This window comes from Schistocerca gregaria, chromosome 9 (genome assembly GCF_023897955.1).
Source record: "Schistocerca gregaria isolate iqSchGreg1 chromosome 9, iqSchGreg1.2, whole genome shotgun sequence".
NCBI lineage: Eukaryota > Metazoa > Arthropoda > Insecta > Orthoptera > Acrididae > Schistocerca > Schistocerca gregaria.
This window is the reverse complement of record NC_064928.1, coordinates 249,863,889-249,885,699: the sequence shown is the minus strand read 5'-3', so window position 1 is coordinate 249,885,699 and position 21,811 is coordinate 249,863,889. Positions and strand designations below refer to the sequence as shown.

At 41.6% G+C, this 21,811-nt stretch overlaps 1 protein-coding gene across 1 annotated transcript in view; it reads left to right on the top strand.

The window, feature by feature from the left end:
• Nucleotides 1-20,782, top strand: part of LOC126291653 (G patch domain-containing protein 2) — a 146,609-nt gene extending 125,827 nt beyond the window's left edge. Inside the window, exons 11-12 of the mRNA XM_049985219.1 lie at nucleotides 10,678-10,799; nucleotides 19,971-20,782. Coding sequence (XP_049841176.1) covers nucleotides 10,678-10,799; nucleotides 19,971-20,158 — 310 coding nt within the window. The 3' untranslated portion in view covers nucleotides 20,159-20,782. The remainder of the gene's footprint in view (nucleotides 1-10,677; nucleotides 10,800-19,970) is intronic.
• Nucleotides 20,783-21,811: the final 1,029 nt, after the last annotated feature.

The window sequence follows — 21,811 nt, the reverse complement described above, 5'->3', positions numbered from 1 at the left end:
AAGTGACTGCCCATCCCCAACAGTCTACATTAACTGCTCTGGGAGCCACCTAGTCTGGTGCTGAGGCAGCTCTGTTTCTGCTGAAGAATGCAAAACCTAAGAAATAAGTGACCAAGCGGAGCCCCTAGACAGAAGCCAAAAAGTAATAAAAGGTGACAAAATCCCGTCTTCGCCACTTCTTATGCTTACGTAACGCAGAAACCTGCTTGCAAAGTTGACACTTCAACGCAAATGACATCCAGTGTACCACTATCCACCGCCGTTACCTGTACTTGCACTTGTATGTGCCGAATCAAGGTAGTAAAGACATAGGGGATCCAAGCGGCTGTGACAGAGGAGGCCAGTATTATTTTAACAGTGAGCACCGAGAAGGCACTCCAAAAGCTGAGTGCCTCTCAATGTCCACTTTACTCAAAGCAGGGTGCCTGGATACCCTGTTTCCCCCCTCATCTGCGAAGGGAAAAGGAGGAGGGACATGGCGTCAGCTTACGGGCACCTTCAGCTGTCATTCTGGCTCACCTTATTGACAATGAATGCATTGTGGATTTTGATGCCTCGTCACCAGCCCCAGGCAGTCTCTTCACTCCCAGTCACTCTACAAGTGCCTCACCACATCAGCACAAGTATACTGGTAAATCAAAACCACACCCCTGAAATGGCTCCCATACTCCAATAGAATATAAAAGAATACTTCTGTATAGCATGGGACAGACCTTTATGCCTTAATCTTCAGGAGACTCATTTTAATTGTACTGATGTGCCTGTAGTTGGAGGCTATAACTCTGCAGAAAACGCAAAGTTGTTGGTGGAAGAGCGAAGGAGGGTAACAATATTTATCAAGGATACTTTCCACTCCTCACCTGTGCTGCTATAATGGTACGAGCAGTTGTATTTTCTATAATGGCCCATGTTGGTCTCATGAGCCCTTGACAGTGAGATCTAACATAAAACTTCCTGGCAGATTAAAACTGTGTGCCAGACCGAGACTCAAATTCGGGACCGTTGCCTTTCACAGGCAAGTGCTCTACCAGACTGTGGCAAAGCCATGTCTCTGCAGTGAGGATGGGGTGAGAGTAATGCTTGGGTAGCTCAGATGGTAGAGCACTTGTCTACGAAAGGCAAAGGTCCCGAGTTCCAGTCGTGGCCTGGCACACAGTTTTAATCTGCTAGGAAATTTCGTATCAGCACACACTCTGCCGCAGAGTGAAAATTTCATTCTGAAATTACCGTCATGGTAACAACTACTATCCTATCTGGATCAGTTTGCCCAATGGAATAGGTCCTGAAAGGAAGCTGCTAAGACGGTTGCCCAGAGAGGCTAACTGGATGCTTTACAAGCTGTTCACTGTTTTCGAGCTGTCCGATAGTGTCCAGGATGAGTGGATTACATTACAGCCGTGATTCACCATGCCGCTGATGCGTCCATCCCACAGCCAATGGGAATACATATGAGAAGAATAATTTGGGAAAGCAAGCAGAGGTCTTGGCAACAGTAGGTCCAAATCCACAAGTAAAGTATACGAAGCCATTAGGATGATCTCAGGGCATATCTTACAACCTCCAGTAGCAGCTGTATGAGAGCAGGGGTTCTTCCTAAGACTGCTGAGACATTGCTCAGACAATGGCTGAATCGTATAAGTCCGTTACAACTGATTCTAGCTAGGATCCAGCTTTGTCGTCACTCTCAGGAGACATACGAGAAAGATGATTTTGATTTCCATTTCACAAACAGGGAGGAATACAACCAGCCTTTCTCCCTGTGGGAATTGGATTCTGAATTGTCGGTAGCTCGTGTTACTACACCTGGACACAACCTGGATAATGTACAGTGTAGTGCAACAGTTGAACCACAGTCGAAGGCTTCATCTCTTCAACGAAATTTGGATGATCGGAGACTTTCCCAGCTCGTGGAAAGAATCTTATTTTAATCCCAAAATTAAAACCTGGGAAGGTCAGACAAACCCCAATAGTTATTGCTAACATTAGCCTGTCAAGTTGTATAAAAAAGACACTGGATCATACGTTCAGCTGATACCCAGTGTGGGTTCTCAAAACCAGGTCCTTCCTAAGTCACTCCTAGTTTAGGTTAAAGAGGTATAACTCCATACTCCTGACCCTGCCCAAAGCAGCAATTCAACAAGCTCTCCTCCATAATCCATGCGTTATCAGTGTCTTCTTCAATTTGGAAAAGGCCTATGATACTACATGGAAGGATAATATTTCATTGCAGCACTGTCAGTGGGGATTCTGTGGACATCAACTCCTGTTCAAGCGGTCCTACATCTCTGACAGGTATTTTGGATACAGGGTTGGAATTGTCATGTCTTGACTGTTTTAACCAGAATAGTGTTCCTCAAGGCATTGTTTTAAGTATCACAGCACTTGCCTTTGCAATAAACAGTATTACGTCCTCAGTGTGGCGCCCCTTCTGTGTTCCTTTTTTGTGGATGACTTCTCCATCTTGTGTGTGTTCACCAACCTTGCAATAGCTCCTTGGCAATTGCAATTGATGATCAGATGGTTGGAGAAACGGTCTTACACCTCAGATTTTAAATTCTCCTTGGAGAAAACGGTTTGTGTTGATTTTAATTGCTCTCACTCTTTTTAATTCACTCATTTTGAAAGTGGAGGATTCAGTCCTCAGTTTTGAGAAAAATGTGAAATATCTGGGCCTCACTTTTGATGAGAAGCTTCACATAACTACCACAGCTGAAAGAACTGAAACTGAGATCTCTCAAAGCCTTAAACGTCATTCAATGCATCAGTCATAGGTCTTGGGGAGGCAACAGGGTGTGTCAGCTCCAACTTTATAAGGCCTTTGTGTGATCCCAGCTTGAATACAGATGTCAGGTTTATGGATCAGCAAGGCCTTCATACCTCTGGGTGCAATTCACCGGGAGGTTATTAGGCTGTCGGCAGGAGCCTATTGCTAGAGTCCTGTTGCTAGCATGTGTGCAGAGGCCTGTGAGCCATCGCTGTCTATATGATGTTTTCTTCTCACGGTACTCAAAGCACATAGGGCTTTGTCTGTTCCTACTTGCCAACAGTCATCACTACAACAGTTGGGCCGTGAGGTTGTTCGGAATCCGTGTGAGGAAGAGCCTTGAATTATTACAGATGGGGGGCATTAACGTCCAAAGCCAGGGGTGGAGTAGGGCATTCCCCTGGCTACTAATGAGGCTTAGATTACTTTCGGAACTAAATGCTTACAGGAAGTATTATACACCAAACTATATTTTCAAAATTAAATTTAATGATATTTTTTACATTGCCACCCACATTTTATTACTGTTTGCATTGGTGGATCTAAGCAGGGAGGTTTTATCGATTGCTCTGTCTTATTCTCCAACACTGTCCCCAGGATAGGGCTCCCAGAGCAGTTTTCAGTGTATTGCACAGAACTGTTTGCTATCCTGAGGGCAGTGGAGCAGATGAGATGCCATGACGACGAGAAATTCCTCATCTGCTCAGACACTCTTTTAAAGTGCCCTCCTTGCTGTTGGTCAGATGTATCCAGCAGATCAGATGGTGCAAGATGCCCTCCTTCTCTTGCACAGGCAGTGCAAGGAAATAATTCTCTGCTGGATTCTTGAGCACATATGGATGCAGGGAAATGAATATTCTGATGCAGTTGCTGAGGAGACTTGTTCCCTTCCACCTTCCACTTGCTGTTCAGTCCCCCTAGAGGCTGTCACTTCATTTGTGCCCAAGAATACAATGTGTTGGTGGGAGGCTCTGTGGCTGGAACTGAGGAATAATAAATTATGTTCTGCAAAATCTGCAGTGCGACTGTGTCTAACCTCCTTCCACTCACAATGGGCTAAAGAAGTTGTCCTTATTTCCCGTTGACAGTGCTTCCTCTTACACGACATGGAGCACTCAGTGTGCCACAGATGTGTGACACAGCTGTCAGTAAGACATATTTTAATTGAATGTGTTTTATATGATGCTAATGGCCATGCCACAATGGTAACACTGTTTACCGTCAGATCACCGAAGTTAAGCGCTGTCGGGCAGGGCTAGCACTTGCACGGGTGACCATCTGGCCTGCCGAGCACTGTTGGCAAGTGGGCTGCACTCAGTCCTTGTGAGGCAAACTGAGGAGCGACTTGACTGAGAAGGAGCGGCTTCAGTCTCATAAACTGACATCCAGCTGGAAGAGCAGTGTGCTGACCACATGCCTCCCCATATCCACATCCAGTGATGTCCGTGGGCTGAGGATGACACGGCAGCCAGTCGGTACTGTTGGGCCTCCATGGCCTGTTCTGGCAGAATTTAGTTTAGTTTAGTTTAGTGTTTTATACGATGACCTGGCAGATGATCTGGGTCTCCCATAGGATTAAGTGATAAGGTGAGTGTGGTTTGAATTTTAAGATTTTGTGTGATGTCCACTCTTCTTCCCAAAATAGTGGATGTGAGATTTGAATGTGTGGTCTGGTCTTCCATAATTTCCAAGTAATCATGCAGCCATCTGTCCCCTTTTAAAATGTGTTTGTACTGGTATACTGCTATCTTATTTCTGATTTTTTATCTGGCTACTAAGCTGTGTTCCATAGGAATTTCATTAGGGCTTTTCTGTTGCTCATCTTGTCACAGTTGCCTTTCAATTGTTGTGGGAGACTGTAATATGGTTTCCAGACTTGTTGTTTTGCCTAATAGATTTTCACCATGCACTTCTGTGTACGAGAGCTATCCAGAAAGTAACATACGTTTTGGTCAGCCGCGATGGTGGGTGGGGCTACAGCCACCATCTTGGTGTTGTAATAGTCTTACACTCAGTACACATCCGATCTGTGTATCTGCTACTTCTTTTTCTGTGACGTGTTAAAATGTGCGGTGCAGTAGAAAATCCTGCCATTTCTGAGGTGCATTTTGCGATTAGGTTTTTGCTGGCAAAAAACTTCAAGCCAGTTGTCAACCACTGGCAAATTAAGGTGGACAATACAAAACAAGCATCTGGCAAAACTTAGAGCAAAAGTGTTGTTTTTTTTTTTTTTTTTTTTTTCATGACAATACCCATCCACACTCGACTAATTGTGCAGGAGAGCTCCTACAGCGTTTTGGGTGTGAGGTGTTTGATGATCCACCATACATCCCAGATTTGATGCCAAGCAACTAACACCTCTTCCCAGAAATTAAGGCATGGCTTGCTATATGACCCTTTGATACTGGTGCCGAACTGCATGATGGTATAAAGCAGTAATTGCAATCACAGGTGGTAGATTAAAGCAGAGATGATATTGAAAAACCTGCACCATGATATGATTAAAACTTCTTGAATTTGAATGGCGATTTTGTAGAGAAACAGCTAAAGAGTGCACCTTTAAGGAGAGCTGGAACACCCTATTCAGACAATGTTAATCTTAGTGACTTGGCTTCCCTGTACTTCAGGAACCGCTGTAGCCATTGACATGAAACTTTTACAGGACATTAAACTGTATGTTCTGAGTCTACTGAAGTACAAGAATTGCATTTCAGCCACTGCTTTCGGAAGTACAATGTTTTCATTACACAGTTAAAATTTTGTGTACGTTATCCTAAATAATTTTAATTATACATTACAGTATGTTGTTCTTGTAGTTCAGTAGACTCAGGATATGTATGTTATCACTTCCTGAAAACTTGAATACTCTACAGGAAGTGGTTTCTGAGATTTAGGGAAAAATGCAACAGAAAATGTAAATTTTCAGGAAAAGCTTCTAAAGTTTCAAAACACTGTAACTCATTTAATATATTCTTAATTTTTTATTTTAGGTCACTCAGAAGCACCCTGCACCGTACTGCGTATCATCCTCTTCTTCCAAGATTTTTCTTTTTTCTGGACTCCTTAGTGACCATCTCTGTTGCATACTCTGCTTTATCAATGTGAACCTTGTCCATCCATTAAAGTTATCTGATGCAGTTTGCTCCAGGATTAATTCCCTTATGTTGTAGCACTTTCACCCTACCAATGTTGCCATCATTAAAAGCTATAACAGCATCACTGACCTTCCACTTTAGTGTCTTCATTACAACAAAAACATTTTTTGGTGAGTGAGTCCATATAAGATTATTGAAGGACTCATTGGGATTCTGAATCTGACCATGCAGACACTTTTTCAGTTATTCAGCATTTGCAAGGTATCTATAAATAGGTTTTATGATATCCATGACTGCTGCTGATATGGACTGTTAGTGGCCGTATGAACTCTTTGAGTACTGGGCATTGTGGTAATTGCATCATGAATCAGGTCCAGGAGGGCAAAGGCGGTGTACTGGTTTTTCATCAGTTGACAGTCTGTGGCAGAAGGTAGTGCATACTGCCTGCTTCATTTTCAACAAATCCTCAGTAATATTTCTAATGGTCATCCCATAATACTGCTGTAGTTCATCAATCATTTTGTCTGTCAGCCTGCCTCTTATGGTTTTACCATCAGAAAGTTTCTTGTCTCTCAAACTTTGTTTCAACTTCCTCAACCTGGTGCCCATACTCTTCTACTCATGACCTTTAGGACACAGCAATCCACAAGAAAATATTGATTTTATTAGATCTTGAAGTAATGCACCCAACAATTTTAACATTTTCAACCGGTGTAGATTATATTTAGAAAAAATAAAATAAAGTACTTCCCATGTGAGTTTATAAGTAATATATTGCAAATTTTATGAGTAGATAAAAATCTGAAAATGTGAGATTTTTTTCCTAAATCCCCTTAAAGTGTAGATAATGAAATTGCATTTTTCCACATTATTAATTTTTTTTATTTAAAAACTTCTGGATAGCCCTCATATCATCGTGCAAGGGCACTGATAACCTGGCCGTTCACTGCGCCCACACACAGATCGTCATCAGCTAGCACTCGTACACTCTTGCAACCTATATTGTAGTCGCAGTCCTTGTGATCTTCCAGTACTGCAGATTTCGTAGTATGCATTATACACATTTGTATTCGTCCTCTTCTTTCATAAATTCATTTACTGTCCTTTCAGTTTGGTTGTGTACACTTTGTCACAATAGGTGTCGAGGTGATTGGGTGGGTCCATTTTGTTTCAGAAAAAGTCTTCTACTTCATTTTGACTGAAATATATGGACTGAAGTACATATGGTTTACATATTGTTTAAAATACCAGAGGGAAGAATCTGACTACTGATAACTTGCTAACTCAGGTGCTTTCTATTGTAATTTAATTGATGATAGGGAGTAAGTATAAAATCAGGGCGTATACGCCCCAGGACAACTCTGATAACTTTTTAGAATTCTGGGAATTTTTGTTACTTTAGTTTTCAGTTTAATTTATGTAAATTTGACTGGTAAGAACTGATACCCTAACAAAGAATTTTACTTTAGCCTGCTACTGCAGCAATAAAACAGAACTGAGAGAATCACACCAAAATAAAATTTTAGTTGGAAAGCAAATGTGCCATTTACAAGCAGCAAACTGCGCCAGAGGCTTTAGGACAGACAGTACAATACTTCATAACAATCAACTGCTTTTGACGAGTGGGACACCACAACTATTTACATTTCTAAAGGGCACCAGATTGCAGCAATCCTCACGTGGGTGACCAGTCGCTTCATAGATGCACGTGTTTAGTCAAATCTCAGCGAAGGTTGCCAGCTACTGGTCATGTGAAAATCCCAGGCAGTCTGATGAATCACATGCGATTTGTGCACACTCTGTCACTGCCTGGCTGGTTAGCAGTATCATGTGGCAATATGGTTGTGACTTGTTTCTTTCTGTATAATCAAGGTTGTGCAGTTTTGTTTTGCTGTGCCACATTGAGTAAGAAATTTATGTTAGAATTTAAAGTTATCCAGGGATGACAAAGAACTAATACAAATACACCCTCCAGTGTTGCAGCCATTAGCATTTTGAAGCTAGTGCTATAGAGTTAGAATTGATGGGAAGTTCATAATCGTGATTCAGTGGGCTCCCTCTTACGATTTTTAGTGGTTTATGACATTATTATACTATTATTAAAGGTTTTAACTTCTAAACAGAATCACATACGTATCCAATTTAATGTTAAAAGGACATTTTAATTTAAATGTTACGGGTAAACTACAATTGTACAATTATACTCAAAGTCCTCATTGTTTCATGTAATCTAACTCTCCTTCATACAGTTCATAACATTCAGGACTAATAAATGTGAAACAAATTGTATTGGCACATTGAAAGATGTAGACAACTCATTTGGCGTCAGTGGAAAATGTAATGTATTTTGTAAGGTAACCTACAGTTTGCAAAAAAGTGTTTCTAAAAAAGTTTAATAAATTATAATTGTGAGTATTATTGGCAATAAAGAACTGCAACTGCTGCTTAACATAGCAGTTCATTTTCCATAGCAGAATGTCTCGATTCAGTGAGTTCATAATATTGATGGAAATCGCTTGGCAAATCACTTATGTGTGGAATGAGTGAACAATTACAGGCAATATTACATTTGATGGATCGTTGTAATCCATTGCTTGTTTGTGGGGCCCTTACCAGTTTGCCGGAAAATATTGTGAATGCTTGTTTGAGAAGAGTTACTTTCACAGTAAATTTCCTTTTATGCAAGATGAATTATGTTAAGTGCAAGAATGGCGCATGAATTCCTTAAATTGTGGATCATTTGACTCTCATTCAGAGCTTAACACTTTGATGACCAGCCACATAGAAAAATTTCAGACCTAAAAGACCAGCCATTTATGACATTATGTAAAATTTTACTGCCACATTGTTTCATATATCACACACACTATAAAAGACTAATATTATAAATGAAAGCTTAGCTTTTCTTGTATGTATATCTGCTGTCATTGGTAGACTAATGACCTGACATAAGCTGTGACTGACTGACAAAAGCGCCTCACAATCCCGATTTCAGTGCTTCGGAAGCTACCGTGCTGTATTTAGTGGAGTTCATATTTATACTTTTGTAATATGAAAGTATGCAGTGTACGTGTTGCCACATGTTGAAGACCTTTCCAAAACATTGATTTTTCTTGGGTTTTGTTTCCTGAAGTGCCGCGAAGTTCTACACTGGTGTACGAAACCTTTACCATTCAGAGAACTCTTAAGTTTTTTATCTCTGAGGGAAAGTATTTTGTCACTTAACATGGAAAAAAGTGTGTTTTTAACCAGGAAAAACCTTTTTCCCCACATATGCACCCTGAAAATAAAGGCATGAAAAGCTGTCTGTAGAAATCAGGCTGAGGGCAACAAAGGGAAGTCTGTATGTTGGACAAGCACTACAACAAAGGAGAAATTTAGGAAGGGAAATTAAATTCATGGGGAAGAAATAAAAGCTTTGTAGTAGCCAGTGCCATTGTAATTGTGAGGCATGGCATAGGACTTGGGACAGCAGTTGAATGGAATGGATAGGAACTTTTGAAATGTGATGCTACAGAAGAATGATACAGGGAGACAAGTATAACGAGTAACTATTGAGGAGATAATCAATGAAATTTTGTAGAAGAAAGATTTATGGCATATCTCAACGAAAAGTCGAGGGACACATCCTGAGATATCGAGGAATCTACAGTTTGGTATTGCACAGACCTAGGCATGAATGCAATAGTGAGGTTCAAATGTACGTATGTTGCATAGTTGAAGGGAGAGCTCTGCATCAAACCTGTCTTTGGGCTGAAGGCCCCAACAACAAAAACAACAACAAGCTCAGTTAAAGTGTACAATTAGGCTGCAGATACCCCATTGAAGTTTTAAGTACTGCAGTTTATTCAGTGCAGAGAAACTGAACTCTCTCTTGAATGTACGAGCACCATAAGTCGTATTTGTGCCAGCAAATTTTGTAATAATGAAACTGCTCTCCCTGCAATCTGTGTGGTGAGACTGGGTTTGCCAACCTACCATCTAACTGGCCACGTGCATACCCACGCCATACCTCCTTACAGACAGGAAATGGCCAACCATGCATCGTGCCCCACTTGACATTGTGTGGCTAGTGCAGTAGCTTACTGGAGCACCCCAGAACTAGTCGGAGGTGTGCAGTTCCTGCACATTAATGCTCCACAAGTTGGTGCTGTGCAAGACATTCCTGTAAACCATGAATTAACTTGTACTGCTTGAGATTGTTTAGTGAACTGGTACAAATCCAGCCACAATATTGTCCTTCGTTTGGTTTCTTGAAAGTTGTTGTAGCACTAGTCTACAGTGCTGCTGTAATACTTACTAAGTCAAGTAGGATGAAACTAAAGTGTAACTTTCATTAAGCCACAAATTATTTTGCAGTTTTGTGATAAAACTTTGCAGGATTCTTAGTTCTTCTCCCTATGACTTACCCATCCAGTCTGAGGTCCTTTTCAGGATTTAGCAAATTTTGTTGTTTAAGACTGTGGACGGATTCCCTTCCTGATGCCACAGTTGTGAAACAACTTACGGGAGGAGAGCTGCATGTGCATCTGCTCGTGAGTTGTGTAAACTCTGTCCTGTGTTATCGTATTTTAGCTGTCTCGTACCGTATTCTCAGAGATAAAATTTGGGACAGACATGGCACTCGCCTGAAAGAATGTGGAAAGTATTGCCTGACACCCTAACTTGATTGTGCTTCCAAAGAAAATTGGTCCCCATTTTGTTCACTTCAACTGTGTTATGTTCCTCTATGTTCTTACCTCCATAACTGAATAATTATTTTTGCCGTCTGTCGAATTGAGCACAGCTGGTAATTTATTGACATTCATTTATTTTCAGGAACACGATGCAGGCGGTGAGAGTCGAGCAGGTGGCCTTGGGCCGGTTTCACCCTGCATCACGCCATCACCAGCACCATTTGAGTGATTTCAAGAAAAGAAGAAAAATGCCACAGCCAATGGGTACGTATTTTGTCAGCATTTGACTCTAAAATATATAGTTATTTTCAAAGTTCTGTGTCATTCAAATTAAACATATGATGCCAGTTATTGTTCATTATTACAAAAAGCTTCATCTCTCAACATGCGCATTTGCATCCATACTCTGCAAAACACTGTGAAGTGCACGGCAGAGGGTACTCCCATTGTACCCCGTATTACGGTTTCTCCCCATCCCATTCGTATGCAGATGGAATGTGGGGGGAGAGCTGAAATGCCCCTGTGGAGGCTACAGTTTGCAATTTCTCCATGAGTGGTCCATAGGGGTCTGTAAAATATTTCTAAATTCCTTGCTTGATATTGTTTTCCGAAACGCTGTGAGTAGGCTTTCACGGTACAGTTGCCTGTTCAGGTTTTTGGTGTTCATGCATTGCTCTATATGGTTTGAACAAACCTTTGACTGTTCTTGCTCTCTTTCTCTATATGCCGTATGTATCTCCTGTTGGTGCTATATGGTACATGTCCCACACATGTGGTGCATTGCCGTTTTTCATACTGCTCAATGCTGATTGCACTTGTGGTCACATAGGGAGGTCGTAAAGGGTCGGACTGACTTTTTGAAACAACCTATACTTGTGTATGTTAGGGTCACAGGTATCATATCCTGCAGCCAAATATGCTGGTGGCTCTTCATTTCCGAGTGCACAGCATAAAAGAATTTCAAACACTAGAAAATCCAGGTTAGAATAATGACAATATTATGAAAAGGATTCTCTGCTGCTCACCATATAGGAGTTGCAGGAAGCACACCAAAAAGATATCCATGCGTTTGAGTTTTCGGTCAACAGATCTTCTTCTAAAGTAGAAAACGCACACTTTACACAAGCACAACTTACACATATGTGATCACTGTGTCTGGCTACAGAGGTTGGACTGCATACATCATCTGCACTTAAACAGAGAAGCATTCTGTGTGTGATGAGGGTAAGGAGGAGGCTGGGAGATGGAAGGGGAGGCATAGCAAGGCAGGGGTGGTGGAAGTACACCTGCTGCTCATTGGTGTGTGCAGGGACGTGGTGGGAAGAGGGTAGGGCTCCTAGATGCAGTTGTCAGGATTGAGGGGGGAAGGCTGGGGCAGCCAGGAGAGAAGTTAAGGAGAGGAAAAAAGAGCAGTGGGTGTGTTGGTAGAATAGAAGGCTGTGTAGTGCTACGGTGGGAACAGGAAAAGGGGTTAGGTGCAGGAAGGCTAGGGACTCGATAAGTTTGAGGCCAGGGGAGTTATAGGAACGTAAGATATGTTGTAGAGAGAGTTCCCACCTGCCCAGTTCAGAAAAGCTGATGTCGGTAGGAAGGATCTAGGCGACGCACGCTGTGAGGCAGTTAGGAAGTGAAACACATGGTGTTGGGCAGCACTGTTCAGCAACTGTGTGGTCCATCTGGCTGATGGCCGCAGTTTATTGGTAACCATTCGTGCAGATGGACTGCTTGTTGGTTGTTGTGCCCACGTAGAAAGCAGCACAGTGGTTGCAGCTTAGTTTGTAGATCATGTGACTGCTTTCACAGGTAGCCCTGCCTTTGATGGCATAGGTGGTGCCTGTGATTGGAGTAGGTGGTGGTGGGAGGATGTGTGGGTCAGGTCTTGTATCTAGGTCTATTGCAGGGGTATGAGCAATGAAGCAAGGATTTGCGAGTTACGGTGGAGTAGGAACGAAAAAGGATATTGTTTTGGTTCAGTGGGTGGCGGAGTATCGCTGAGGGTGGGGTGAGAAGGATAGTGGTAAGATATGTCATTTCAGGACATGATGAGAGTTAGTCAAAACCGAGGTGGAGAATATGATTCAGTTGCTCCAGTCCTGGATGGTACTGAGTCACTTGACGAGTGCTCCTCTGTGGCGTGAGAGTGGGTATGTGAGAGTGGGTGGGTAACTGGAGAGACAAGGCACAGGATGTATGTTTCTGTGAAAGGTTTGGACGACACTTTTGGCCTGTGGAGGCCTCAGTGATACCCTTGGTGTATTTGAAGAGAAACTGCTCGCCACTACAGCTGCGACTGCCATGAGTAATTAGGCTGCATGAAAGGGACTTCTTAGTATGGAATGGGTGGCAGCTGTCAAAGTGGAGGTATTGCTGATAGTTGGTGGATTTGATATTGACAGAGGTACTGATATAGCCATCCATATGGTGGAGGTCAACATCAGGGAACATGGCTTGTTGGGTTGAAGAGGAGCTAGGTGAAGTGAATGTTGAAGAAGGTGTTGAGGTTCTGGAAGAATGAGGGTAGTGTGCTCACACCCTCATTCCAGATTACAAAGGTATCATCAGTGGATCTGAACCAGGTGAGAGGTTTCTGGTTCTAGGTGGTTAGGAAGGATCCGTAGATGATCCATGAATAGGTTGGCCATTGCAGGTGCCCTTTGCAGTACCACAGATTTTTCATGGGTGATGCCTTCAAAGGAGATATAATTGTGGGTGAAGATATAGTCAGTCATAATGATCAGGAAGGAGATTATAGGTTTGGAATCAGTTGGGCTTTGGGAAACCTAGAGCTAAAAACTGCAAGGCCATAGTAATTGGGGATATTATTGTAGAGGGAGAGGGTATCAGTAGTGACAAGCAAGGTGCCACATGGTAAATGAATAGTGACTGTAGGAGAAATAGTTTCTCTCTTTTTAGATAGGAGGGTAGGTTATGGGTAGTAGGCTGAGGATGTTGGTCCATGAGAGCAGAAATTCTCTCAGTGGAGGCACAGTGACCTGCCACAATAGGACATCCTGTGTGTTTGGGTTTTTGTACTCTAGGAAGCATGTAGAAGGTAGGAGTGTGGTGGGGGTGAGGGGGGGGGGGGAGGCTCAGGGGAGAGGTTCTGTCCAAGAATTTTATAGACAGACTAGGAAGGATCCTGCTGAATTTTGAGAATGGATTCACCGTGGCATGGTTTGTAGGTGTATGGATGTGACTGCTGGTGCAGTCCTGCCAAGTAATCTTTGCAGTTCAGTACAACAGTGGTGAGTGTGTGTCAGCAGGTAAGATTATAAGGTCTGGATCAGTTTTTAGGTGTTGTAGAGTGGTTATTTCCATGGATATAAGCTTGGTTTACATATTGAGGGATTCAGGGAATGATTGTGAGGTGGGGTTTGATGTTAAGAAATTCTGGAAAGTTGGCAGGGGGTGATTTGGGGGCAGTGGAGATGGATCACAGTTGGGTGGAGGAGTGAACAGAGTCAGGCAGGGTACAACTTTGCTCTTTGATTGAGTCTGATTGGTGGAGAAAAAGTGTTTCCACTGTAGGGACCGGAAGAAGGAGAAAATATCTTTAACAAGTCCTGGATAACAGAATTTGGGATTGGGGCAAAAATTTAGGTGTTCAGAAAGGACTGATACTTATGGAGGGCTAAGGCTTTTGGAAGAAAGGTTCGTGATTTTCTTTTGGATCTGTTTAGGTTCTGGATTCTGTATAGTAGTGGGAGGGAGTTTTTGAAGTTGGGGTAAGTGTAGAAGGCCTTTGAGGCAGGGTTCGTCAGCTGTGATGGGACATGTTGCAATGGTGATGGACAGTTGTAGCCCTAGGCAGCAGGAGGAGGGGAAGAGGTTGTAAAGTTTTTTGAGGTGCCATTGTACATGCTGCTCTAGTTCCTGAAAGGCAAGGCTATCGGTGTGAGAGATGGGAAGAAGGAATTTGGGATTGCAGAGCAGGAGAATTTTATGGTTGGATAGGAGGTACTGCAAGGAGATTTGGATCTGAGTGACAGTTTTGCAGGACTAAGTTGGCGAGGGTTAAGGACTGGCAGAATTTGAACAGATGGAGATCGTTGTGGAAGGAGGGGTTGCAGCCAGAGATGGCTAATTTGGTCAGGCCATTTTCAGCAGTGGGTTCCATGAGCCAGGCAACAACGCAGAAACAGTATGTGGGACTGGGTTCTGGTTAGAGATAAGAAGCTTGTGTTGGTGCAAATAGAAGTGAAGATTTATAGTTCTTTTTCCCACATCCTGTACTTCTCTCTTACTTACCATTGAAATTTTACAGATCTGAATCGTGAACTGGATTTTGATATGAGCGTCTTATTGAGTAATAGATTTGCTGTTTTACAAATATTTATTTTCCTAATTATGTGATTTCAGTTGAATTAACAATATTTTGTTAGAAATCATTAATAATTCATGAGTAAAGTTAAGTCTTCCTCTTTTGAGTACTACTAATTCTGATATTTCTTACCTGTTCTCAGTTTTACAGTGTCAAATACTTCAAATAAAACTACTGTCTGTGTTTCTAAAGAATTAGGTCATTATAGTGCCATATGTTTACATTCCAGTGCTGGTTCCATTGTTTGATGAATAATACATACTATATTTCTGATACAAATTGGTCGGTTGCACTCTAAAGTCATCGTTTTCTTCATCAACTTCTGTGTATAAAATGGATAATTAACTGTAAATGCACACACAAAGATCTGTGTGTGTGGAACAGTAAATTGTGATCGACACCCCATTCTCCTACATTGCAGTGTGATACCTGGGATCATAACCTTCACCACTGTTTCGGTGGTTTCGAAAAGTCAGTCCCACCCCCTCGGTCCCCATCTTCCCAGCCTAATTCTTTCAATTTTCTTTTCCTCGGTTGTTGTCTGCCTTTTCACTGGGCGTCTTCTCCTCAGCTTCCCAAATTTTATTTATTTGTAGTAATTTCCCTGTCCTTCCCCATTCTCGTCCAAGCTGAGTGTGTACCCTGTTGCTGATGTGTGTGTCATGATAAATTCAACTCTAAATGTTTTAAAAGAACTATTTTTTGAGTAGTAGTGTTTTTGGAAATTTGTTCGCTTTTCAATTACTTGAGGATAACAACTTTATAACAGTGCTGGTATGGGACACGAATAGTTTGTCAGGATTTGTTCGAGTCTTCTGTGGGTGTTGCCGGGTTTCGGTGATAGTCTGGGAGACAAGTGTGCCGTTTGGGGAAGCTGCAGACAAACTGATGGTAGTCGTGCAACAATTCTTTGTTAATTTACTCGGCTCGGACAGTCTTGTGAGTGTGTACTATTCTCTGTTTGGACAGGTGTTCCCTTGTAATATTGCAGTGCCAAGAGAGCCGACAGTAGCATATGGCGGGCAGTGTGCACGCACTGCTTGGGAGGCAGTGCTGAACTGGCTTCTCCAGTACTACGCCGACACTGGCGGGTGAGCATGTCTCGTAGCTTCCTGTGGCACGGAGCGGCGACTAGTGATGGTTCCTGTGAGGATGTTGCACTGCACGACCCTCCAGTCCCCAGGTGGTAGAGCACTTGCCCGCAAAAGGCAAAGGTCCCGAGTTCGAGTCTCGGTCCGGCACACAGTTTTAAACTGCCAGGAAGTTTCATATCAGCACATGCCCTGCTGCGGGTTGAATATTTCATTCTAGAAAACTCCTCCAGGCTGTGGCAGAACAGTGTCTCCCCTATATCCTTTCTTCCAGGATTGCTAGTTCTGCAAGTTTTGCAGGAGAGCTTCTTTGAAGTTAGAAAGTTACAAGATGAGGTACTGGCAGAAGTAAAGCTGTGAGGACAGGGTGTGTGTTGTGCTTGGGTAGCTCAGATGGTAGAGCACTTACCTGTGAAAGGCAAATGTCCCAAGTTCGAGTCTCTGTCAGGCACACAGTTTTAAACTGCCAGGAAGTTTCAGATCAGTGCATACTCTACTGCAGAGTGAATATTTCATTCAAGATTATTTTACTTTGCCCTTATTTGATGCCAATTTGATTCAAATTTGATTGCATTGAATTGTAGGAATACTGTACTGGTCTTGGAAGGATGATTGGTAACTGTAATAACAATGTAGTCAAAGCTGGCATTTTTAAGACTCCTGCTAATAGTACTTGATAAAATATGAAGGAACAAATAACTAATACGTCCAACCACAAATAGCTATCTGCTTCAGCAAATGAACTGACCGATGTCCTCGAATGTCTTAAATCTGAAAGAGTGGCATTTGCTCTCAAAAATTGCCATGCAGTATGTGATCTAGAATTAAAATTTTCAGATGATTCATTTTAAATGTGTCAGATTTTGTAAAATGTTGTGAGTGGGTGTCTCTTTGGATCAAGGTAACCTTCCATTACTGAGCTATTTTAATACCACCGTGCACCTGTATTTTAGTCATAAATGACACTGATTTGAATATGGAACCCAGGTCTTTCCAACAGACTTTCAGTATTGAGTTGACAATAACTTTTACCACGATTAAATGAACGTTGTATTTATTCTACATAAGATTGATTGCAAAACTAGACAAACTGATCTCCTCTTGAGCTCTTGATAGCTCAAGAACTCTTCGTTAAATAAGTGAGTATCGCTTCTCCAATAAAATCAATAACATAGTAATGTAATGGTTTCATTAAAAACAATCATGGCACACATTTATTCCTTGAGGCTTTTTCAAGGCTTGTGCAGTGGCTCAACTGTGTCTCAGTACTTGCTGACCTATTTTGCAAGGTGTGCGCACATTGCCAGAGCCACGGTACCTCACTGTACATCGGAGGAGATGATGGAACTTGTAAAATACCTATAATTGTCAATAATATGGAAATGACACTGACTGGAAACCCAACATGTGTCTACTCATTTGTATAAAAAATGATAAGAATTATTGCACTTCTAATGTAACAGTTAATGTGTTTGGTATGAAGAATGATTACACTAAATTACAGAAACCACACTTGCAGTCATATTCAAAGTTATGTTGGCCCCAGGTTGGAACGTATTTCTGAAACACAACTAGTGTCTGTGTCGGATTCCCATTTTGGAGAAATGGGGGAGGGTGGAGACTGGAGTCAGTTCCTTTTCATTTCTTCTTTCATTCATTTGTCATGTTCTGTGGATCCTGTCAAGAAGAACCAGCTTCAGGGATGTGGAATAAGTCAAAAATTATTTTAACAAAAGCTAAGAAAATCATGTAAGAGTAATTTGAAAAGTTCTTGTAATGAAATTTTAAGAAACTGGTTACCTCAGGGAACCTTTATTTTTTAATGTAGTCTCCTTGTGCACTAATGCACTTTGCTCCAGCGATGTTCCAATGCCTTGCTTGCATGCCGAACATTAGATTTCCCTGCCAAATCGGGCGACATTGATAATTCATAACTCGGGTAACGTATTTCTCTGTGGCAATGACACTTCTGTGGAAGTACACATAATCGTGATGAAATATCGCTTTTCTCCTTGCCAAATCTGTGTGTGTGTGTGTGTGTGTGTGTGTGTGTGTGTGTGTGTGTGTGTGTGTGTGTGTGTGTGTGTGTGTGTGCAGGAGGTTAGTGGAGTATTATTCTGTAAGTGTTTGACATGTCGGAAGTTAATTTCTCAGCAAAATCCCTTACACATTCCAGAAAACTGACACCACAGCCTTTCTAGCTAACTGTATTTTCCCATGCTTTCTTTGGTGGTGGGGAATCAACATGTTTCCACTGCTTTGACTGTTGTTTTCTCTTTGGGATATAGCAGTGAGCTGAAGTTTTATCTGTGGTCATAATCTGGTTCAAAAAAATATTGTTAGCTGCTTTGAAAAGAGGTCCAACATTGTTCTGAGATTTCCATTCTGATGTGTTTCTGATCCTGCAATGAGTCACGGCACCAGTCTGTCATGTGGATCTCCCATATACAATTCTACTGTTAAATTGAAATACGCCCATTCAGATCACATCCCTACAGCTTCAACAGTACCTCACGTTTCATTGGGGATCCACTAATTCCTGGGGATAGTGGCACATCTTAGCCAACCACTATGTAGATCATCATCTAAGCTGATCTGACCAAATTTAAACTCGTTTGCCCACTTGGCAGCAGTTGAATACGAATGTGCAAAGTCCCCCACTGCCTTCTGAAAACAGGGATGAATTTCTTTGCATCCGTACCTCTCTTTAAAAAGAATGTGCTTGAATCCAGATTTTTATTTATTTATTTATTTTGCAACCCCATTTCACAAATCACAATACAGGAATGACAGTCATGCCTGCACCACATATCTCTACCCAGAGCACTGATGAATCACATATTTCCTCATAAAAATATTGTTACACGGAAACCTCATTGCACTAAGAATGAATATGGCGATGATTCAGACTATCATTGTAGCATCTAATTTTTGTTGCATGTTATCTGTAAATGCTATTCATGCTTATTTCAACTAAATTTAATCACACAAAGTAAAAAGAAATATTCTGCTTGGGGGAAAAAAATGGGGGGAAAAGGGGCTTTGTAAAATTCTGCCTGGAATCCTGCTTTGTCCGTCGTCAAACAACGGAGACTCAGACTTTGTACTACTTGTACAGTCATTGTTAATTAATATTTCACTATTGATGAAGTCTGTCTCGGCTTAACTTGTATTGTGTGGTGGCTCTAGCTGTTTACAGTATGTGTTGTCATTTGGCATTTGCTGTCTTTTGGTTCCCTGTTGACTTAGCACTATCCAGTGAGGGTCTCGTTCCAAATACAGCAATTAACATTTATTTGTGCTTCGAAAACTACGGTGTATTCATTTATCGAAATATCGGCTTATAAAATCCTCCCCTATAATCCACTAATGCTGGTTAAATTCTCATCCTCAGCCAAATGTATAGGCTCTGTAAGGAACGAGCTCTCAAACTTTAATTGAGGGTAGGATCCTGTTTTACCAGGATCATTTGAGATCTGAGTTAGTCACAGTCCATGTCAAACATGAAATGGAGACTGGGTTAATTTTAAACAGTTTCACCCCATTTCGTCAAAAATTCCATTGTGTCAGTTATCTATTTCTCTTAAGACTGTGCACCACTAATGCACTGACAGCCATTAATGTATTGCAAATTGTAGTAGACAATTAATGTGGCCTGCTACCGAGTGCAAACAAACCCCTAAGAAGCTCTTCCTCGCAGTGCCTCCCTCGCTCACATACTACTGCACAACACTCGCCGCATGTTGGCTCTTGACAGTCCGGGTCAGTTGTCAGGCGAGAAACAAATAATAAAGTTCTGTTAAAGTCACAAAAAGTATATAGTTCAGAAAACTGTTAAAAATTCCACATACATTGATACATTGTGCAATACGTAGATAAATTAAGAGATCTGAGGTACACACACATCTTACAAGCTGTTGTTAATGAGTTTATCTGGCAACATTCCAGTACGTTATTTGAACATTTGATACACTGGGAGAAGCTCAAGTTTCAGAAAATGGCATATTTCTTGTGGTGTTTCAGAACTCGTGGGAGCTGGAGCCAGCCCCATTCCGGACAGCAACATCGGCAACACGATGCTGCGCAATATGGGCTGGGAGCCGGGCAAAGGTTTGGGGGCACACAGCTCTGGCATAACAGAACCCGTGCCGGCCGCCATCAGGCCCAAGTACCAGGGACTCGGGCTCGGACACGCCTGCACGTCAAGTTAGTCGTGGAATCCACTCCACTCCGCACGTGTCCACCTCGCTCCACACTTTGTCATCCTGAAGTTGTGTGTGTGTGTGTATGTGTCTCTGTGCAGTAATGGTGTTGTAGCTTGTGTACAGAATTGCGCATATTTTGTGCCGTACCACACGGTAGTGTAGCTCTGGTGTCCGTATCCCTTAGTGCCGTCTTATTGAAATGGATGACAATTTGCAATGGACATGAATTTTTCAGTGACTGACTAAAAGTGTTTTTCACCGAGATGGGTATTTATTGCAGCTCTCAGGGACCTTTTTCTTGAACTCTGTAATTTCTGTGTACAGTAGTATGTTGCACTAGGATGAAGAAGTAAACTACTACCATCTACAGTGGAAGTCTTATTGCCATCATTACTGTTGGTGCAAATTGACAATGTGTATAATTATTATTTCAGTCCAGTGAACTGTATTCATAGCTGCTGTTGTATCTAAAATAATTTGTGTTAGTAAGTTCAGCAATAACTATTGTACTTCACCCACCTTCCCCCACAGCTGTAAGCCATGAATTTGATGGTTATGAAATCTGGGAAGGTTGCAGAAATTAAGTAACTACTCATATCTCAATAAAAGTCTTCTGGCTGTATGACCACATTACACTGTTCACATTGTAATATGGACAGAATTTTTATTACTGTTGCACATGAAGGCCGACCGTATGCACAAAATGTTTTTGTTGAAGCTGTCAGTGGCTCTAGGAAGATGTGTCCCATAAGCAGCTGCTCAGTCCACCAAACAGCAGCAGTCGACCATGCTGGGGCATGTGGAATAAGTGGATCAGTGAGGCTCATTATATGTTACATAGTAAATCTAACCAGTGAAAAGGCATAAAATGTCAAAGCCCATAGAGAATCAGGTAAGTACGTGACATAAATTTATGAAATTTTTCATTGGAACACAAGCATAGGGGACGTGCCTTTTAAGCTGTGATCACAATTAAATAATTGATTAGAAAAGCGTTGGTAAAGATACTAATTAGCAAACAAAGCCCACTTCCATATAAAAACAGTCTATTATTTCCTATAATTAAGTAGCACAAAAGTAACGTCTGATCTCTAAAGACTTCAAAAGTTCATTTAGGTTGACTGGCTCATGAATCGTATCAAGGTGTTTTTTTTTTTTTTTTTTTTTTTTTTATTATTATATAAAAACTTTCCATAAGATGACTTATGTGGAATAAGAGACACACAAGTTATAGAGAAGACTCTACAGCAATAAACAAATCGTACTGCACCAAAATAATTGGAGATGTCAACAACCAAGATTACTAAATCATTGCATTATACAGTAAATAGATCAAATTGTCTTGTCAGAAAAATGATATCTAAAATTTGTGGCATTAAGTTAACAAAATATCAGAACGTGGTTTGGAAATACCTGTGGCAATTGTAAATTCCCTTTTTATGTCAATGAACTTCCGTGATACAATATGCAGTTCAGTGTTTCACTATGCTGTGCTTTGAAACAACGAACAACTCGTTGTAGATGCATGTAACTTGATGACACCATAGCAAACAGGACATGCTTCGGTAGGGATCAGGGGTGTATCATGAATTGCACAGCATGTTGTTGGAGTGCACCTGGCCTCCATCAAAGGGGTGGGCATTGTACATTGTACATTGT